The sequence below is a fragment of the Dermochelys coriacea genome, chromosome 4 (assembly GCF_009764565.3).
Source record: "Dermochelys coriacea isolate rDerCor1 chromosome 4, rDerCor1.pri.v4, whole genome shotgun sequence".
Classification (NCBI taxonomy): domain Eukaryota; kingdom Metazoa; phylum Chordata; order Testudines; family Dermochelyidae; genus Dermochelys; species Dermochelys coriacea.
Genome location: NC_050071.1, coordinates 121,190,734 through 121,209,524, shown reverse-complemented (window position 1 = coordinate 121,209,524; position 18,791 = coordinate 121,190,734). Strand labels below are relative to the sequence as shown.

Here is an 18,791-nt window from a genome sequence, read left to right as displayed (position 1 = left end):
TTCCAGAATTCAGGCTGATGGGACGTGCTTCCTTGCACATAGTATCTTCACGGGTGTGACAGGACCATTAGCCCAGTCTTTGTATTGTGATGTTTCACAATGGCCCGCTTAGTTTTGATAGTCCTTCATAACCGGTGGGGGAACCCTCCTCCTGCCTGGATTCACAAGTTCAGAATAGGCATGATAAAGCAAAACTTACATATTATCTTATAGCATAGAATACGGATATTAGAAGTAAAGGTTAATGCATCCAGCAACTTACAAGTATTTTATAGAGTCTAAACACATCTTTACAAGTCTAATACCTATCTTGAACAATATTAACACACAGGTGAGCTAATCTGGTTTCCAGGTATGAATTTGTCAGTGCTCAGCTGACACCTACCAGCTTGTCAAGAGCTGGCACCTGATCTACCAGCATCACAAAGGGAATAGAATTCAAAACCCTGTGTCTAACCTCAAACCTACAATTTCATTGTTTCATTCAGTTGGGGTCTATTTTCTGGTCTTGCCAGAATTAAAGTTTTCAAAAAACTTTGGCCCAAGGTGATAGAAACTTCACAATAACTTCACATGGGACCTGATCTTGCTACACAAGCACAGATCCAGTGCCACCCTTCCCCCAATTTGATCTTAATACTCCTCCGTGCATCAACCTATTTCCTACTGCAGTCCTCACTTAAAATTACACATAATGAAAATACAGCATTTCTGCTTAATTGCATGAGTAGTTGTGTTGTTTTCCATAGCAAGATCAAATTCTTTCCCGGGATACACACCGAAAGCTCCCATTAATATCTGTTCCTTCATTCCTGCATTAATACAAATATAACTTGTAAAAAAGGATACAGTCAACTTAAAATCAACCTTGTGTCTATCTTTTCTGCCTACTATTGTTACAAGTCACACATAAGACTCCAATCCAGCCAAGACTTACTTAGCTATGAGCACATAAGTAGTCTCACTGACTTGAATAGCTGAATTTAAGCATGTGAAAATCATTGCAGGAACAGAGCCTAAGATTGCTAGTCCAAAACCAAAAAGCTTTAACCAGTTTTGAAATAAAAGTTGCTAAATACTGAGATAGCTCTTCATCACATTATTTACAAAGATCAATTACTGAATAGTTAAGGGTATCATAAATCCTGCACTGCCCTAGTAATAAGCAAATACACTATTCTTATCAAGTATTTAAAAAACCCAAATCACAATCTACTGGCTTTGATTAAAATAATAAAACAAAGAAAAGTTGCAAAAGTTACAAGTCAGAGCTTGACAGAAGCAAGTGAGTACTACCCAGATCATGCAGAGCAGCATTCAGAAAAGATCAGCCTCTTTAGAGCTGTCACATTACCCTCCTCCCCATGCAAGAGGGCCAGGCTTGGTGAGGAGTGTAGCTACATGTGTGCTGCACCTGGTACAGGGTACTTCTTCCTCAGAATGGCTCTGTGACTGAGTGTCAAACTGTGCCTTTTTGTCTGTTCCAGGGGCAGTGCAACAGCATACTGCCCCTTGCTCAGAGCTGGTGGCAAAGATAAGATTGAGCCCTAAAAGATCAGTAATAGGCAAATGTATCACCAATAACAGAGACCTGAATTTGAGACCTGCTGTGTCAGAACACACACTCTTCCATACACATGCACATTCTCTGATGCTCATGTCTTTAAAATAAGATGTATGATTTATTGAGTGGTGAGCTGCAGCCAGTTCGCGCGAACCGGTTAAATTTAGAAGCCTGTTTAGAACCAGTTGTTAAAGGGGTGGGCAAACTGCGGCCCGTGGGACCATCCTGCCCGTCCCTGCTGGGGAGGCTCCTCTGTGAATTTTTACTCACTCGCCGGCACTCTGAGCCTTCGGCGGCAGGCCCTTCACTCGCTCCGAGCCTTCGGCAGCAGTTCGGCGGCGGGTCCTTCAGTGCCGCCGAAGACCTGGAGCGACTGAAGGAACCAGTTCTTCAGCTTCTGGCAGCTCATCACTGTATTTATGCACCTGAAAAGTTTTCAGTTACTATAATTCAGCTCCTAAAGACAATGTCTCTTTCATATTAGATCAAAGCATTCTAATTCTACCAATCTCCTTCAGTGCATAAACTGCAGGGACTGCACAACAACTGCTGATATCAGTGAAACAACTTACTACAGACACACTATATGGCCTTAGTACTTTGGTTTAGTGGCATCAGCTGCATTTGTTGCTTTTAACTTCACCTTTGGAAGGCTCAGTTACAGCCATGTGAGCAGCTTAGCCTGAATGTTGAGCTGGAGAGTGCCCAATCGTGACAGCTCCACATACATTTGCTGTCTGTACTCTCTGCAGCTCACGTTTGTTTTTCAAAGACGTGTCATTCATTTTAATTCTTGCAGATGTATTCTTATTCAATAGCTGCACTACGTCACAGTCTGTAAATATTTAATTTCATGGGGAAACAGATTTGTTACCAATAGGTTGCAACAAAAAAATAATGAGGAATGCTTTGCAAAAAGTCATATCCGTATGAGACCTCAGGTGGACTACAGTGTCCAATTCTGGGCATCACACTTCAGCAAAAAGGGGGATAAATTGGAGAGAGTGCAGAGAAGAGCAACAAAAATGAAAAAAAAGGATTAGAAAACCTGAGCTATGAGGAAAGGTTAAAAAACTATTGAGTCTTGAGAAAAGAAGACTGCGTGGGGACGGGACCTGAGAACAGTCTTCAAATATGTTAAGGGCTGTTATAAAGAGGACTGTGATCAATTGTTCTCTATGTCCACTGAAGGAGTAGGACACAAAGTAATAGCCATAATCTGCAGCAAGGAAGGTTTAGGTTAGATATTAGGAAAACCTGACTATAAGGGTAGTTAAACTCTGGAATAGGCTTCCAAGAGAGGTGGTGGAATCCCCCTCCTTGGAGGTTTTTAAGAAAAGATTGGACAAATACCCGTCAGGGATAGTCTAGGTTACTTGGTACTGCCTCCACGCAGGGGGCTGAACTTGATGACTTCTCGAGGTTCATTCCAGTCCTACATTTTTATGCTTGTGTCATATGAATTATGAGTATCCACTAGTATCTGAACTAAATTCAGGTAACAAAATCCAGTGATATCTGGGATTATAGCAAAATTCATAGTTCCCCACAGAGCCTCATTTGTGTATTAAACATAATATTTAAGAGTTTTTATTAAACTGGGGTGCGTGAGGCTGGATGACTCCATGGCACAGATACTACGGTGTGTGGGGGGGAATATATAAATACTTAGATTAGGGTGGTACAGACAGAGAGATAGATTACATAGCTGGATGACTGGTAATGGGATATGGAGCTTTTCATTTCCAAAGTGATCAATCAAATCCACCCAGGGAAGTGATGACTGAAAGCTGTTACCCTCCATGGTAAGGATGTCAAACATCCGACCACAGGCCAGATTCAAACCACAGGAGATGTTTATGTAGATTGTGCTGAATCTCATCTTTCAATTGTTTAAAAAATGTTTCTAGACCCTTGTGGCTTTAGAGGCAATCTTCCAAACGGGAGCCTCGCGGAGCCAAGGCAGTGACGTCTATCTGAGTCTACAGACAGCGTGAAACAAGGCCTAAGAGGGATGAGCATAGCTCTGGTTGCTCCACTCTCTGCTTCCTTGCCAGATGGTGGGAGCTCCAAAGAGAGCAGGATCAGATCTCAAGTCTCTTTGCCAGTGCTGACTCCCCTTCCCTACACAGCCACTCAGACCAACCCAGGGGAGGAGAAGGAGAGAAGCTCAGAATCAACAGCCAGTTATGACTCCCTGATACTCTATCACAGCCATGACAGATGAAAGAACAGGCTGGGAGCTTCTCTAATTCTTACCGGCTAGTTATGGTACACCAGGGACAATACCCCCACTGGTGACTGCAGGAATACAGCTCCCTCTTTGAGCCCATTGTACCTCCCGAAGCTGAGGGATTCCCAACCAGAACTTGTGGGTGGTTTCTGCTCCCTTTATGCTGCCTGAGCAAGAAAGAGGGGGTAGAACAGGGCAGAGAATCTGCCCAAACCTGTTTCTTGTAGCCCCTTGACTGGGTTGAAATCATGTATTTGGCCTGCAGGCTGAAAAAGATGGGCCACTGTTTTACAGGGACTTCCAGAGACCTACGAAAGTTTACCAGTTTCTCTAAAATAAGAGCTGCAACTTGGATAAACTCCCAACCACTCTACTGGGCAGTCCAGCACAGGTTATAGGATTCCATGTGAGAACTCACACAGCTGCCTGCTTTATTCTAACTCCCAGGGATACAGAAATATACAAGAATCCAGATCAGGTGTTTCTCATTTATTAATACCACAGAATAAGACAGAGGATGAGAGAAGTGATGTACACATGCAGATCCACAAACCAAAGAACAGCTGCCAGGTCTAATTTTAGGTTTCCCACCCTTGACAGTGTCTTTTAAAGTAGTCAGAAAGATTGCAGGGATGGAAAATTCAGGCTGCAAACAGTCAGTATCTGAGATATAGGTGAATCCAAGGCAGCATGTAGATCCACAAAAGGAACAAATACAGACATTCAGAACGCTTCTTGTCTACCACAGAAGGCCAACACTAAGATTTAATGAGCGCTGCTTATTAGTTTTGTGTGAGAGACCCACAAACAACTCCAATCCTGCAAGAGGAACAACTGATAAGCGCACTCCCAGGGAGCCAGATACTGAAGAATATCTTACAGAGCTAGCCACCTGGAAGATTTAGTGACAGCCTACAATCCCCTGGTGCAATCATGTTTGCGATAAACAAATACTTCTTCAAAACTGGTCATATTGAAAAAGGTGAAACACCGCCCCAAGCTGAAAGTGCAATTTCAATATATTCCTGCTAACCCTTTAACTTCACTCCCTCGAGCATCTGCCTTTCAGGAATGAGGATTGTTGGAGGCAAGTGTGGGTATGCATTAATCATAAACAGGCTATTCTCCAGTAGCTGAGAAAATCAACTCCTTTATGCAGTAGCTTAATGAGAGAGTCTAGGGAGATGGAAGTTTCACATAGTCCGAGCTGAAGGGTGGAACAGCTCAATACTCAGTCAGCATCAGCATTATTTATTTGGATTACAGTAGCATCTAGAGCCCCAGTCAAGGGTCAGGGCCCCATTGTACTAGATCTTGTACAAACAGAAAAAGACAATCCCTTCTCCACAGCTCTTACAGTTGCGGAGGGAAGACAAGTAACAACAACAATAACAACATGAGCATGTTTTTGCATGAACTAGCACTGCACACTGAGTAGCTTGCCACCTGCCTAGCCTACACACATTAGCCCAAGGGTGATACAAAACATGCACCCTGTCACCAGTGGTCACCCTTCTGCTTTCCAGCAGCTGGGACTGGCGGACTGGACTTCTACAGCATTGGCCATAGCGCTGGGAGGAAAATGCTTTTTCCATCCAGCAAAAATTGAATATTAAAAAAAAACCCATTTCCCATCCCAAATCAGGACAAAAAGTAAAAAAAAAATCTCAAATTTTTTTGGAAATCCTTTTTTTTTTTTATTCAGGTCAACTGAAACATTTTGATAATTTTGACTCAACTTTTTAAGGTTTAAATTTAGTAGATATTGAAGCAGTCATTTTGACTCAAAAAAGAAATTTTTCATTTTGAAAATGTCAAAACATCCCTGGTTGACAATTTTGAAACTTGTTTTCCAATAATTTTTCAAACTGTAAATTTTGTTGAAATCAACCCTGTTTTGCAAACTATTGTGAGTTTGATGAATTGACATTTTTGAGCCAAAAAACACCCAAACAGTACATTGAAAAATTCCTGCCCAGCTCCAATTGTCCATGTAGCTCAACCATCTGGCATGTGCTTAAAAAGGAAGACATAAGAGAGACAGATTTCGGGGGAAATGGGCAAGGACATGTATAAATTGTTAATTTATGATTCCATCTAAAAGAACAAAATATTAACAAACAATGTCATTTTAAACAATGCATAAAAATGAGCTTTAAACCTTTGGAATTTAAGTACTGGCCAAATTTATCAAAGTACTTTTAAATTCTCATTATGAAAAAAATGAGTCAGTTTACTAACAATGACTTTTCTACAGTTTTATTTTTGGAGGACCTAGAGTAATGAAGAAAGAGAAACTGGAGGAAATTCAGAAAAGAACTATTCTCTCTCTCTGTCTGTGTTTATAATAATGGGTCATTCACCATGGTACCTAGGTGCCATTATTAGAGAGCTGGCAAGTCAGTTTCAAGAAGGAAGATTTAAGTGAGTTTTATTTAATGAAACAATGACTAATGTGAAAACATGATTACTGTTTAGAAGAATCGGAAGGTATGAAGACTAAGAAGGAAGGATAATTATTCCAGGTGGTGTAATAGAGTAACTGGGAATAACCAGACAAAATAAGAAGAGAAAAATTTAGGTTGAATTACCAAAAAAAAAACCCCAAAAAACCCCACTGTCCTAACAGCAAAAACTCAGACTTTTGAATAATCTGCCTACAGATGTGACAGAAGGCCAGTCACTTAAAGATATCGACTGAACTAAGCGCTACAAGATCCACTCATGGGAATAAGCATGCATTAGTAGTAGAGTCGACTAAAGGACCGGACAGAATTTTTCCAACTCTGATTTCTAGAATTCTGCAATTTTAGTGCATTATGAAGTAGTTGCAAGAAAGCTAAAAATTGCCAAGGCTATAGAAAATCTAATTTATTTTAGGTACATATATGGCTTCCACTACCATAGTATCTGAGCACCTCACAATCTTTAATGCATTTATTGATCCTTGCAACAATCCCGTGAGGTAGGAAAGTACCATTATCCCCATTTTACTGGTAAGGAGCTGAGGCACAAAGAGACTAAGTGGCTTTCCCAAGGTCACACAGAAAGTCTGTGGTGAAGCAGGGAATTGAACTGAGTCTCAGGGTAGGGTCCTAAACACTGGATCATACTTCTTACTCCTTCTTAATGTCCTTCAGAATTCTGATTAACTTTCACCAGGTGAATTTGCAGTAAATGGCCCTAATTCTTAATACTGGTAAACATGTGAAGAACTTCGCTCGAATCGTGAGTGATTCTGTTGAAGTCAGTAGAGCTACAGCTCTTACAGCTGTTAATACCATTATAGTGTGCTTAAGTGTCTGCACGATCATGGCCAAAGTCCTTCCACTGCACTCCATGCATTGCTGAATCAGTCAAAGATACACACTACTGCCAAAAACAGTATAGCATATTGCACACTGTATATTTTATATATATATAAAATTTGTTTCTAGCTATGACTATTATTAAAATTTACATAGACATGAATATCACAATACAACATAATTCTAATAATAAATTCATCAATAACAAATGTATCTATTTAGGAAACTTTCAAATGAATTTGCAACATGTGTCAAGGTATTTACATATCAATGTGTAAAAGGAGGATCTGTTTGTGCAGATGCCAGGTTTACGTTATACAATCTCTACGCACCAATGCCTACTGCACATGAAAGTCTCATTTCTTCTACCCAGTGAGTGTATGAAGGATTAAATTGCAGACTGCAAGATTGCTCTTTGGGGCAGGAAGCATCTTTCTGTCTATATTTGTACAGTGCCTAGCACAATGGAGTCTTGTTCCAGGACTGGAGCTCCTAGGTGCTACCCAATGCAAATAATATAATAAGAACTGAGGAACCAGTAGGATCGCTTAACAGTTCATTCTAGACGTTCAAGTTATTTAAAGGTGTCAATGTTTTAAAAAGAAGGTTCTGATATGTTATGGTGTCAACCAGACTCCACTGAAACACACTTCCAACTTCCAACTTGTATAAATGAAGTTTTATTTGCAGTTGTAACAAGGACTCTACTTACATTATATGACATATTCTTTCTTTATCTTAATGCTAATCTAGTTGGCCTTAATTGACAGAGTGATAGAAATGCTATTTGGGAATACACTAGGGGCTCAGATCTCTGGTGGTACAAAGTTTTCCTCCGTTTAAAGAAGTGTCACTCCCTATCTCCTGGTCTCCCCAATATAAATATGTCCAGTGAACACATACACACTGAAAGTGCCTATTCATAAGGAATAGTCCCTGTTCTTCAGTAAAATAATCATTTCCCCTACTTCTTCCTTCCAAAAGATTCTCCTACTCACTGAATATCAGTAGCATTAAAAGGAGTTTTCTCATTTCCCTCTCCAAATTTCTCTATTTATAGATTTCTAGTATTGTCAAGTCTGTGAAGGGTAGTGTCTGAAATTTCCACTTCAGGATATATTCCTGATGCCAAAAACCTAGATACTTCTCCAATGAGATATTATAAATCCCGGTTTGGTTTATCCATGCACACACTGTGTGTCTGCAGTATTAGAGATATTACTGTTTTGTATATTACATCTTTATTATTAGTTGCTACATTTCTTTTACCTCCATTTTCATTTCCCCTACCCTTCTCCAAGCACCTTGCCTCTGGCCATAGCAGTAGGGAGGTAATTCTTTACATTCTGCTCCTCTCCTTGATGAATCAGGTCTGAAATGTATTATATCCTTCCCACACATACACAAAAAAGGGTTGGAGCACACATTTAATTATGAATGTATGGATCAATTTCAGGAGTCTGCTTGGGAGGTGCTGGGGCTGGGTTGTCTGTGTCTACAGAGGTGCTGCCCCCTACCTTCACTTGATGGAATTGTTGAGATACAGACACCATCCAAAAGAATGAAAAAACAGTAAAATGGAAGAAAAAATAATACAAACTACAAAGTTTATGTTTTGTTTTATCATTATATTAAACTTGGAATATAGTTTATTCCAACAAAGCTCAGTGCTTTTGGTGTAAGATTCTGCAAATCCCTTCAGAATAACTTTGTTTTTATTTTCACCAACACCTCAAAGAATCTTTAAAAAAAAAAATCCTCCCTGTGGGGAACTTGCCTTGCAGTCTGCAATACATCTGTCATTTATTAAGTCTGGGAAGTCAGGATTTTTGACTATGTTCTCTTTTTTGTCCCATAAGCAGTAATCTGGCCACTCATGATAAAGAGAGCCAAAAATCACCAAGATGGAGTGCTGCTTAGTTTGGATAAATAGTTACATTCACAGTTACAAGATATTGCTACAAGAATATTGAAGCCAGTCTTCTTTATGGATTCCAACAGCGCAATTTATTGCAAATTGAACAAAACAGAAAACCAATTAAATAAAATATCTGCCAAAAGAATACATATAGTGGTCACTGGATTGTATAAATCATATGTGGTGAAACTGCATTGCAAAAAGTAACATTTTTAAATTAAGCAAAATACTTGTTTATCAAATAATGAAAAATCTGGATTAACCAGGCTATTAAAGTAGATAAATTCCTATGTATACATAACTACTGTAACTACTATATATATACACAACAGACCTTTCTTTGATAAACTACTAAATACTGGATCTTTTAAAAGGTATATAAATGCATTTACTGTATCCCTGTGTTACACATTTATGAGGGCTACATAGGACCAAGACACCAACCTACTGGGCAAATGAGTGACTGCACAGACTTAATATTGTCAAGCAAACAAAAAAGGAAGTACAGACACTGTGAAACTGAAGACTTAAGAACTAGTTGGCTGAAGTCCTGTTCACAACACTTTAGCAGTCTGCACACCGCATCCAAGATCGTATCTGAATATAAGATTCATTCTTCAAGCATTTCTCTTAATTTTGATTTTTTTTAAAACACAAGTGAACACTAAGGTAAAATAGATATTCCCTATGGGAGTCAGTAAGAGTCCAATACTGTGAAGAAACTGTTTACTTTGTAATCACATAACACTGAATGGCTTTAAGTTCTCTACTTCTAAAGAACAATTGTTTGTTTAAAGCTTTTCACTAATAAATTATATTCCCCTAAATCAGATATGAATACTGTATCCCTAGTAAACTTTAAAAGCTGCATATTACATTTAGCACAGCATAATGATGATTTGTACAAATGGCAAACTGTAAATATTGTGAAATACTCCCTGAAAGAAAAAGTATTGTTACTTTATCAGATAAGTGACTACCAATCAATAACTCTTGTGGATGTTAATGGCACATTGTGCAACCCAGCAGTCAAGCCTCCAGTTTATGATTTTTTAGGACAGGTTAGGAAATTAGTTCCACTTACAAAAACTTTTGTTTGGAAGTACAAGTGCAAGACAGATCTCCTTGCACTTCTGAAGCAACAGGGAAGGGGAAGTGCAAACATCGACTGTAGGAATGAACTAACCAGCTAAGCTACTGACATTAAAAGTATCAGCTTTGCAAGGCTTGCATCTCCAACAATGTTTTTGACTAGACAGACTACTGTCAGAAAAGGTCAGGGACAAGCTTGCTGTTTATGGAATTTATAAATAATTAATTCTTCAGCATAAAAAAAGAAGTAATGAGGACATAAAACAGGAACAGGTTCCCTATATTAACAGAATGAGGAAGTGTTCAGTGATCTTCCTAGATATTCAAGCTCACTTTACAACCATTGCAACTGTATATGCCCTCTGCTATCAAACCCAACATTTTTTTAATTCTGAAAAATAACTACACTAAGAAAGGATAACAAAAGTACACAGCAGAGTTCTAAAGCACAGAAAAGAGGGGGGAAAGGACACATTTAATTTATGGCCTCCTCATGCAACTACAAATTAAGCACTTCCTTTGAAACACAGTAGGATTTACAAGATGAGCACAGAGCTTTTTAAAATTTATTTACATCAAGCAGTCTAAGCCCTTTCCAAGTTTGTTTATTTGTCCTTGATCCACACATGAGTGTTCCATGGCAGTGCTTTCAGTGAACTACTCATGCAGGTGAACAACCTTCTGAAAAACAGCTGCCCACTCACCATTTATGATTATTTGTCTCTCCGTCAGGGAGCTCAAGGGAATAATCCTACTGTGTGTTTCTTCTTTATTTTACAAGGCAAGATGTTTAACAGGATATATGGTTATCTAGAGCTCATTGCTGTCAAATTTTCAACCACCACTACTGTAAAGTGTGAGAGAACTAATTTAGCTCCTGAGCCTACAAAGTGCTGAGTGCCTCCAAAGAAGTTCCCACCATCCTCAGGCATAGGTACAGGAACAAGGGGTGCAGGGAGTGCTGCCACACCCTCTTGCTTGAAGTATTAATAACAAGGTTTCCGCCTTCAGCACCCCCAGTATAAAAATTGTTCCAGCACCATTGTCCTCAGGTTACATCCACACTGCAGTTGGGAGGTGTGATTCCCAGTGCAGGTAGGCTGACTCACACTAAGACTCACACTAGCTCCGCTGGAACTAGCATGCTAAAAATAGCGACATGGGTGGCGGTTCATGCTAGCCACCTGAATCCAAGCCTGCTCAGCACCTCACAAGGAGGCGCAAGGCCTGATCTAAAGTCCATTGTTACCAATGGGAATCTTTATATTGATTTCAGTGGGCTTTGGATCAGGCCCTCAGTAGCTTCTGGCTCCATCCTTCCCTACTGAGGTCGAGGGGAGTTATGACATTATTACAATGGTGAAAGATAAGGCACAAAGTTGGCAACCATTTCTATTAATTTCTTCTCTTAGGTGCTCAGATGTGTGGTAATGGGATATAGAGCCTTTCACCTCCAGGTCATTGGTCCAGCCCACGATGGAACAGTCCAGCTGATAGCAGGCATGCTGAATGGCATGATTTTGAAATAGCACAGCACAAGGAAACATTTTTGTCACTGAATTAGTAAACACAGTAACGAACATATATTTGCACTAATGATGTGGAGTCACACCACACATTAATGAATTTAGTAAATTAATAAGTGCACAAACAATAAAAGAGTAAGATAATGCATCAAATGTATTCCATTCTGACAGTGTCATGTATTTTTGCTACTGAAGAAACTACTTCATAATATACTAGTACACACATTGTAGAATATCGTGAAAAATAATGAAATCTTAGCAATATAAGCTAACACTGCAGCATCTGCTATTAAATATTTGCACAGAGATGGGGAGATACCACTAGTTTTAAGTGTGGATTATAGTGTGCGGATTAGCAAGGTATTTGTTTTAGAGCACAGAGCACTTTGCATGAAAGCCATTACATTTTTTGTATGTAAAAATCTGAACTTGAGCCAACTTTTTAATAGTGATCTTTTCAAGAAAGAAAAATAGCCCTAACAGCCTGCAAGCACTGCCCATGAAAAGAAATGGCATTATTCTGGAAGCAGAAACAGGGAAAGGACAAAACTAGAGAAATAGATGCTGGCAATGATTTGCAATACTTTCTATGAAAAGAAAATGGCCAGCAGTTCACATTTCCCTCCTAAGTAAATCCGAAACTAGGTGTCAAGCTTTATGATGCTGACTCCAACTCTGACACATGAAAATATCTGATTATATAATAAGCATTAACACAAGCAGCCAGCCTGTTCACAGGACAGCTCTTGTTCTTGTGTGACCCACTAGCAGAGCTAGCACAAAGTGGATTTGACAACCCAAAGGGGAAGATGCTAATCCATACATTTATGGGAAATACAGTGCATGCTTTCTGAACTGAGTCAAGTTTAAATGAACACTATGCATAATTTGCAAAGCTCAAGTTCAAACAAAGGCCAGGATCTCAGCTAATCTACAATGAAATAAAGCAGAGATTTTCCAGAAATGCTAAAATCTTCAGGAGAAAATCATTCTAGATTTTTCATAACAAGATTTCACTGCCTATGTGGTTCTATAGACATTACACAATGCCTGGTGCTGTGTAATATTTACCTATGCTACACAGTGTTATGAAATAATGTCTTACTGCAGGATAAATTCAAAAGCAGCAAATCTCAGAAACCATCTGTTCAAATATATACCCATCATCTGTGGATATAGAGGAAATAAAGACAAGATTGAATATTAGTTAAAAACAGATAATGGGCTAAATTAATGGAATTATCCCAGCAGAGAAGTTGGCCTTGTATAATTAGTTAAATTTAAATATTACAAGGTCACACACTGCTTTAACTGTGACAAAGTTCTGAAACTTGATGTACAGTACCTACAAAAAAGCATCAGTGTCAGCAAAATATTTTTATAAAACTTCAATCCCTACATAAGAAGCCAGTTTGTTAAAAGATTCAAAAAGGAGCAAGTACAATGAAGTATAATGGATTCAGTAAAATAAAAGTTTCACCATTTATTTACATCATAGGACAGAATGGGTCCCGTGGGTTTCTGAGCAGAGAGGTCAAGACACCTGACTCCATAAAGTCTATGCATTTTTGACCAAATCAAACAGCAGAGCCTCCATTTGTGTGCGACTCGCACAGGTGAGACCAGGCCAGGGTCAGCTGCTGCAGGGAGCGATAGAGCGCCGTTTTCAGCGGCACGAAAGGGTCTTTGGATTTGGGGCTGACAAAAGATAACGTGTAACTGTGAAATGAGACAGAATAGCAGGGTCATGGGGAGGCTGGAAAGCTGAGTGGGTGCGTACGCCCTAGATGGAAGCGTTCAAACTGGAGCATCCCCACCACCCGTGCCCTTTGCCCAAGGGCGCGTTAGCATGAAGCTCAAACTGAGACCGATGACCCGGCGCTCCTGATGCCCGTCTTCCGACCCCATTTAGCCGCGTGAGAACAATTTTACAACCAAGTGCCTCGGCTGTGTTTTGTTACCCTCTCGGGCCTTTTAGCCCATGGGCCGGGGATTAGAAGCAGGCGATTGATTTGAGGTGAATCGATTGAGCCGCGACAATTTAACCTGGCACTTTTACGCGGGGCTGGAGGGGATAATCCTCCGGCCGCTGCTCTCTCCCTCCCCACCACGCGGGGTGGGTGTGACCGGCCACCAGGCGTCTGCGGGAGCTGCCGACTGCCGCCCGAGGATAGGAAACCGAGATAACTTTCCATCTCTCGGGCCCGATCCTCCCGCCAAGTCACCCCCAACCTGCCCCTTAGCCCCAGCGGCCAATGCAGTCCGAGCAGCGTGGCCAGAGGAGGCAGCCCGAGCCCGGGAGACCTGCCCCAGGTGCAGTCCCGCCCCCCCTCCCATCCCCTTCTCCATCTAAGTGCGGGACGCACGCTGCAAACTTTCCAAACTTTCCGGGGAAGTCGCTCAACCCGGGTGGGACTGGCTGCTGCCGCTGCCCCGGGTCTGATCTCTCTTCCTCCCGGCCTCCCCCAAATCAGGGCGACCCTCTTTCCTCCCCTGCCGGAGTACCGGCGTGTGGCCACGGAGGAGGCGACCAGTTTCCGCCCTGGACCTGCCTGAGCCCTAGCCTGGGATGCACTTGTCACCCGCCGCCTCCAGCCACGCAAGCAAAGGGCTGCATTGCTGCACCGACTCCGGAACCCCAGGCGCCCCGGCAAGGCTCCCCCAGGCAGCGGGGGGGGGAAGGGAATAGCTACCGTAATACAGCGCGGAGGGCTGGGGCCACATAGCGCAGGGGCGGCAGCAGCTGGGCTCTCCGCTGGAGGGGGGGGCGATGCCTCTCCCCCCCCCCCCACCCGCGGGCTGGATGGCTTTGACTGGGGAGGGGCCCCTACTTACACTGCTGTTCTCGCCCGTCCAGTGCACCATCGCCTGGTTGTGCGACGCGTCCCCCTTGAGCACGAAGGAGGTGCTGATCAGAGAGACCTGCTCCCTGGCCGGGCGAGAGGAGGTGGAGGATGCTCTCCTGGAGCGACTCCCCGCAGCAGCCCCCACGCCTTGGCCAGCGCGCCCCAGCGCACTCGCCTCCTCCCGGCCGCCGCCGCCGCCGCCGCCGCCGGGGCGGAACAGCAGCTCCCGCGGGTTCCTGCTTGCCCGGGTCACCCAGCTGGAGCTCCGGCCGCCCCACCGCTCCGAGGGGCGCGCAGCCCAGCAGGCACCGAGCAGCAGCAGCAGCAGCGCCAGGCTGGGGGCTGTCCTGGGGAGGGTCCTCGTTGCAGACACGAGTGGCCCCCTTTGCGCCATGCTCGCCTTCGGATGTGCTAGTGACAGGCTGGGATGTGAATGTGAGACAGATACACAGCCTCCGGAGGGAGGGAGGGGGGGGGGAGGGAGGCAGGGTTTGTAACCAAAGCGAGGGTTTACACTGGAAACAACGTGCTCGGGACTCCGCTCCCAGCCAAGGAGAGGCGCCGCCATCTGCTGGCTCCTCTCTGAAGCCCAAGGCGCAGGCAGCCGGAGAGAATCAGAGTCCAGCACAGCTGCACATAGTGTACTGGGAAGGCTGGGTCCCGGTCCGGTCCCGGTCCCACCCACCCCTAGACTCCCTGGGCGATCATTCGTGGGGAAGGGAGCAGCTACCGTTGGGGTTGGAGGCCGCTCCCTGCTGCTAATAATGGACATCTGGATGACAGGAGCAGCGCAGCTGGCTGCTACATCCTGCCTTGCAAAATCTAAACTCCTGCAGTTCGTGAATGTTCTCTGTGTATGAATGCCCAGCAGAAGTGAAAAGAACCACTCCAAGCTATCTCAAATTACTCCATCCTCTGGGCTTCAGAGTGTGTCTAGGGCACAGCCTCTGTCTTTTCTTTTAGAGGGTAGATTCTTTTGTCACATGAACTGTCCTTCTTGTGTGACTTGTGCTCAGCCTTACACAGTATAAATGCTTGGTAAATAATGGCGTGGATGCATACGTATAATTACATACACACAAGCCCCATTAAAAGAGCATTAAGGTTGCAAAGTCAAGCACTCAAAAGTTAGGAACTGCCAGAATTAAGGTTGTCTGTGCAATCTTAATTCCATCCCCTTGTGTATATGCCTATGATACAAATACTTTAATTCAGCAGTTCTCAGACTGTGGGTCAGGACCCCAGTGTGGGTCATGACTCTGTTTTAATGAGGTTGCCAGGGCTGATGTTAGACTTCCTGGTGCCCAGGACCGAAGCTGAAGCCTGAGCCCCACCACCCAGGCCCAAAGCCCTAGCCCGAAAGCTTCAGCCCTGGGTGTGGGACTCAGGCTTTGGTTTAAGCCCTGGGCGGTGGGGCTCAGATTACAGACCCCCCTGCCTGCGGCTGAAGCCCTTTGCCTTTGGCCCCACTGCCCAGGAGGCAGAGCTCAGACAGGCTCAGGTTTCGATCCCCTCTTCTGGGTTTGTGTAGTAATTTTTGTTGTCAGAAAGGAGGTGAGGTGTTTGAAGAACTGCTGCTTTAATTACATGATCATATATTTTTCCATAGGACCCTACTTCATTCAGTACACTGCACAGGATGGATTGTGTTCAGTTAAAGAGCAGTTATTCAATATTTTTTATCCTCATTGTTCAGTGGGTGGCCTTCGGCCTTAGTTATAGCACACTAGTCAAACCTTGTTCTGAAGATAGAATTATTAATTTCTTCCAGGGCTTTCCCATGGAATTCATCTCTATAGTAGTGGAGTGCTTCCCAAACATTTTATCTTCACAATATCCATATGATGGGAGATAGTGGTATTATCTCCCCTTTTACAGATGAAAAACTGAGGCACAGAGAAACTAAGGTCAAAAGTGTCCACTAATTCTGGGTGCCCAACTTGAGACATCTAGGATCTGATTTTTCAGAATATTAAGCATTATACGGCACTTTATGTAACCAAGCACAGCTCCAAGCGACTACAATGGTCAAGGAATGTCAATACTTCTGCCCCGTTCTCCCCCAATGGCTTATAGTCCTAGTCACCTTGTGCAGCCAGTCCCAGTCTTTTCTTGTTTCCCATTCCCTGGCTCCAGTCTATCACCATTTCCCTGACAACTCCAAGTTCCAAAATTCCCTTTCCCCCTTCTCCCAGTCTCTTTGCCCAACCACTGTCAGTTACAGTCCCCACCACCACTCCATTTACAGTCTCACCAGACTCTTTATCACAATCTACTCCTTCTTCTTCCTGCTGGTCTAGCTAAGACTGAATCAGACAACTTCATCCTCTACATTGGCTGGTGCAAGCAATGAGTGTGCAAGAGAAACAGGCTCTCAGTTTCAGTTCCAGTGCCTGGCCCCACTCCGGCCTGGAGCAGCCAGTCATTACAGGGAAATCCTTCTTTCTCAGCCCCCTGTAGTCCTAGGCTGAAGCATGTTTCAATTCCAAAGAGCAACTGAGCATATGCAGTCAGGTCAGTAGTAGGAGCTGTGAGGGGACAGTACATGCTGAGACTGCTAAGAGCTGTGAGAGCCTCAAGCATGCTCAGTGAAGGTGGATTCTTCAGAGATTTTAGCTGTTAAACTCTAGCAAATCTCTACTGACCATATGCGAACTGAGATTTTTCAAAGGTTTATAACTGGTCCAAATTTGGGCAGGTTTTCACAGAGATGGCAAAAGAAAATACCTGATACAAAGGCTACCCTCTGCCTCTGTCAAATTTCAAATCTCTGCTGTAAAGCATGGGAATGGTTGAGGGGAGATATGATTGCTCTCTATAAATATATCAGAGGGATAAATACAGGAGAGGGAGAAGAATTATTTAAGCTCAGCACCAATATGGACACAAGAACAAATGGGTATAAACTGGCCACCAGGAAGTTTAGACTTGAAATCAGACGAAGGTTTCTAACCATCAGAGGAGTGAAGTTTTGGAATAGCCTTCCAAGGGAAGCAGTGGGGGCAAAAAATCTATCTGGTTTTAAGATTCTACTCGATAATTTTATGGAGGAGATGGTATGATGGGATAATGGGATTTTGGTAAGTAATTGATCTTTAAATATTCAGGGTAAATAGGACTAATCCCCTGAGATGGGATATTAGATGGATGGGATCTGAGTTACCCAGGAAAGAATTTTCTGTAGTATCTGGCTGGTGAATCTTGCCCATATGCTCAAGGTTTAGCTGATTGTCATATTTGGGGTCGGGAAGGAATTTTCCTCCAAGGCAGATTGGAGAGGCCCTGGAGGTTTTTCGCCTTCCTCTGTAGCATGGGGCATGGGTCACTTGAGGGAGGCTTCTCTGCTCTTTGAAGTCTTTAAACCACGATTTGAGGACTTCAATAGCTCAGACATAGGTGAGGTTTTTCATAGGAGTGGGTGGGTGAGATTCTGTGGCCTGCGCTGTGCAGGAGGTCGGACTAGATGATCAGAATGGTCCCTTCTGACCTTAGTATCTATGAATCTATGAATGCTGGAGTTTCTTTAAAAAAAAAGTTTCTAGAATTTGTTAACATAGGCAAAACATGTATTTCCCTAGCCTCATTCTTGGAAACAGCTCAATCATTTTGAAATTTTCCCAAAAAGGTCAGACAAAAGCAGACAACCAGCATGTAAAATTTCAGCCCAAAAGGTTAAAAATTGATAAAGTTTTAAGCACCTGAAAACAGGGTTTTATAGTGGGATTGTAAGGCAACCTTAACAGCCTTGTACTAGCACTGCCTATAATAGAAGTATGTATATTTCCTCTGCACAGAATGGGGCAAAATTCCGGTGGAAAAAGGAGTATGTTGTCACAAAATTAGATTCAGATTGTTTACACTACAAACTTAAATAGACTTAAGGTAAGTCAACGTACAGTCAGTTGTGCATGTCCACACCACACTCCTTGTGTTGGTGGAGCACATCCTAACTAGCAGTGCTTGCATCGATGCAGAGAGCAGTGCACCATGGGTAGCTATCCCACGGTGGAACTTGCCATAGGGAGCTTTAGGAAGGGCTAGCAGTGCCTCATGGGAGCAAAACATTCTTGCAGGAGTGACTGGGAACATGGCTTGAACATCCCATGATGCCGTTTTCTCCCTCCCCTGATTTCATCCGTATCCCATAATATTTCACACCTTTTTTCAAAAGTCTGGCATACCCATGCTTCCACCATCTCTAGAGAAGCACAGACTCTGCAGAGCTGTGCACTATTGTGATGAGTATCACAAACACGGCATGCTTTATCCAGCAGTATTTCCAGAGCCGCGAGAGAAACTGCCGT

At 42.9% G+C, this 18,791-nt stretch overlaps 1 protein-coding gene across 4 annotated transcripts in view; it reads right to left on the bottom strand.

Moving 5' to 3' along the window:
* The window catches only part of SORCS2 (sortilin related VPS10 domain containing receptor 2), an 847,342-nt gene extending 832,327 nt beyond the window's left edge, over nt 1-15,015 (bottom strand). For 2 of the 4 annotated variants that reach the window (XM_043512489.1, XM_038400346.2), the window contains exon 1: nt 14,477-15,014. In XM_043512489.1, the coding sequence (XP_043368424.1) occupies nt 14,477-14,881 (405 nt within the window). In that variant the 5' untranslated portion in view covers nt 14,882-15,014. Of the gene's footprint in view, nt 1-14,476 lie in introns of all 4 variants that reach the window. The other 2 variants (XM_038400342.2, XM_038400345.2) reach the window with 2 other exon arrangements.
* Nucleotides 15,016-18,791: the final 3,776 nt, after the last annotated feature.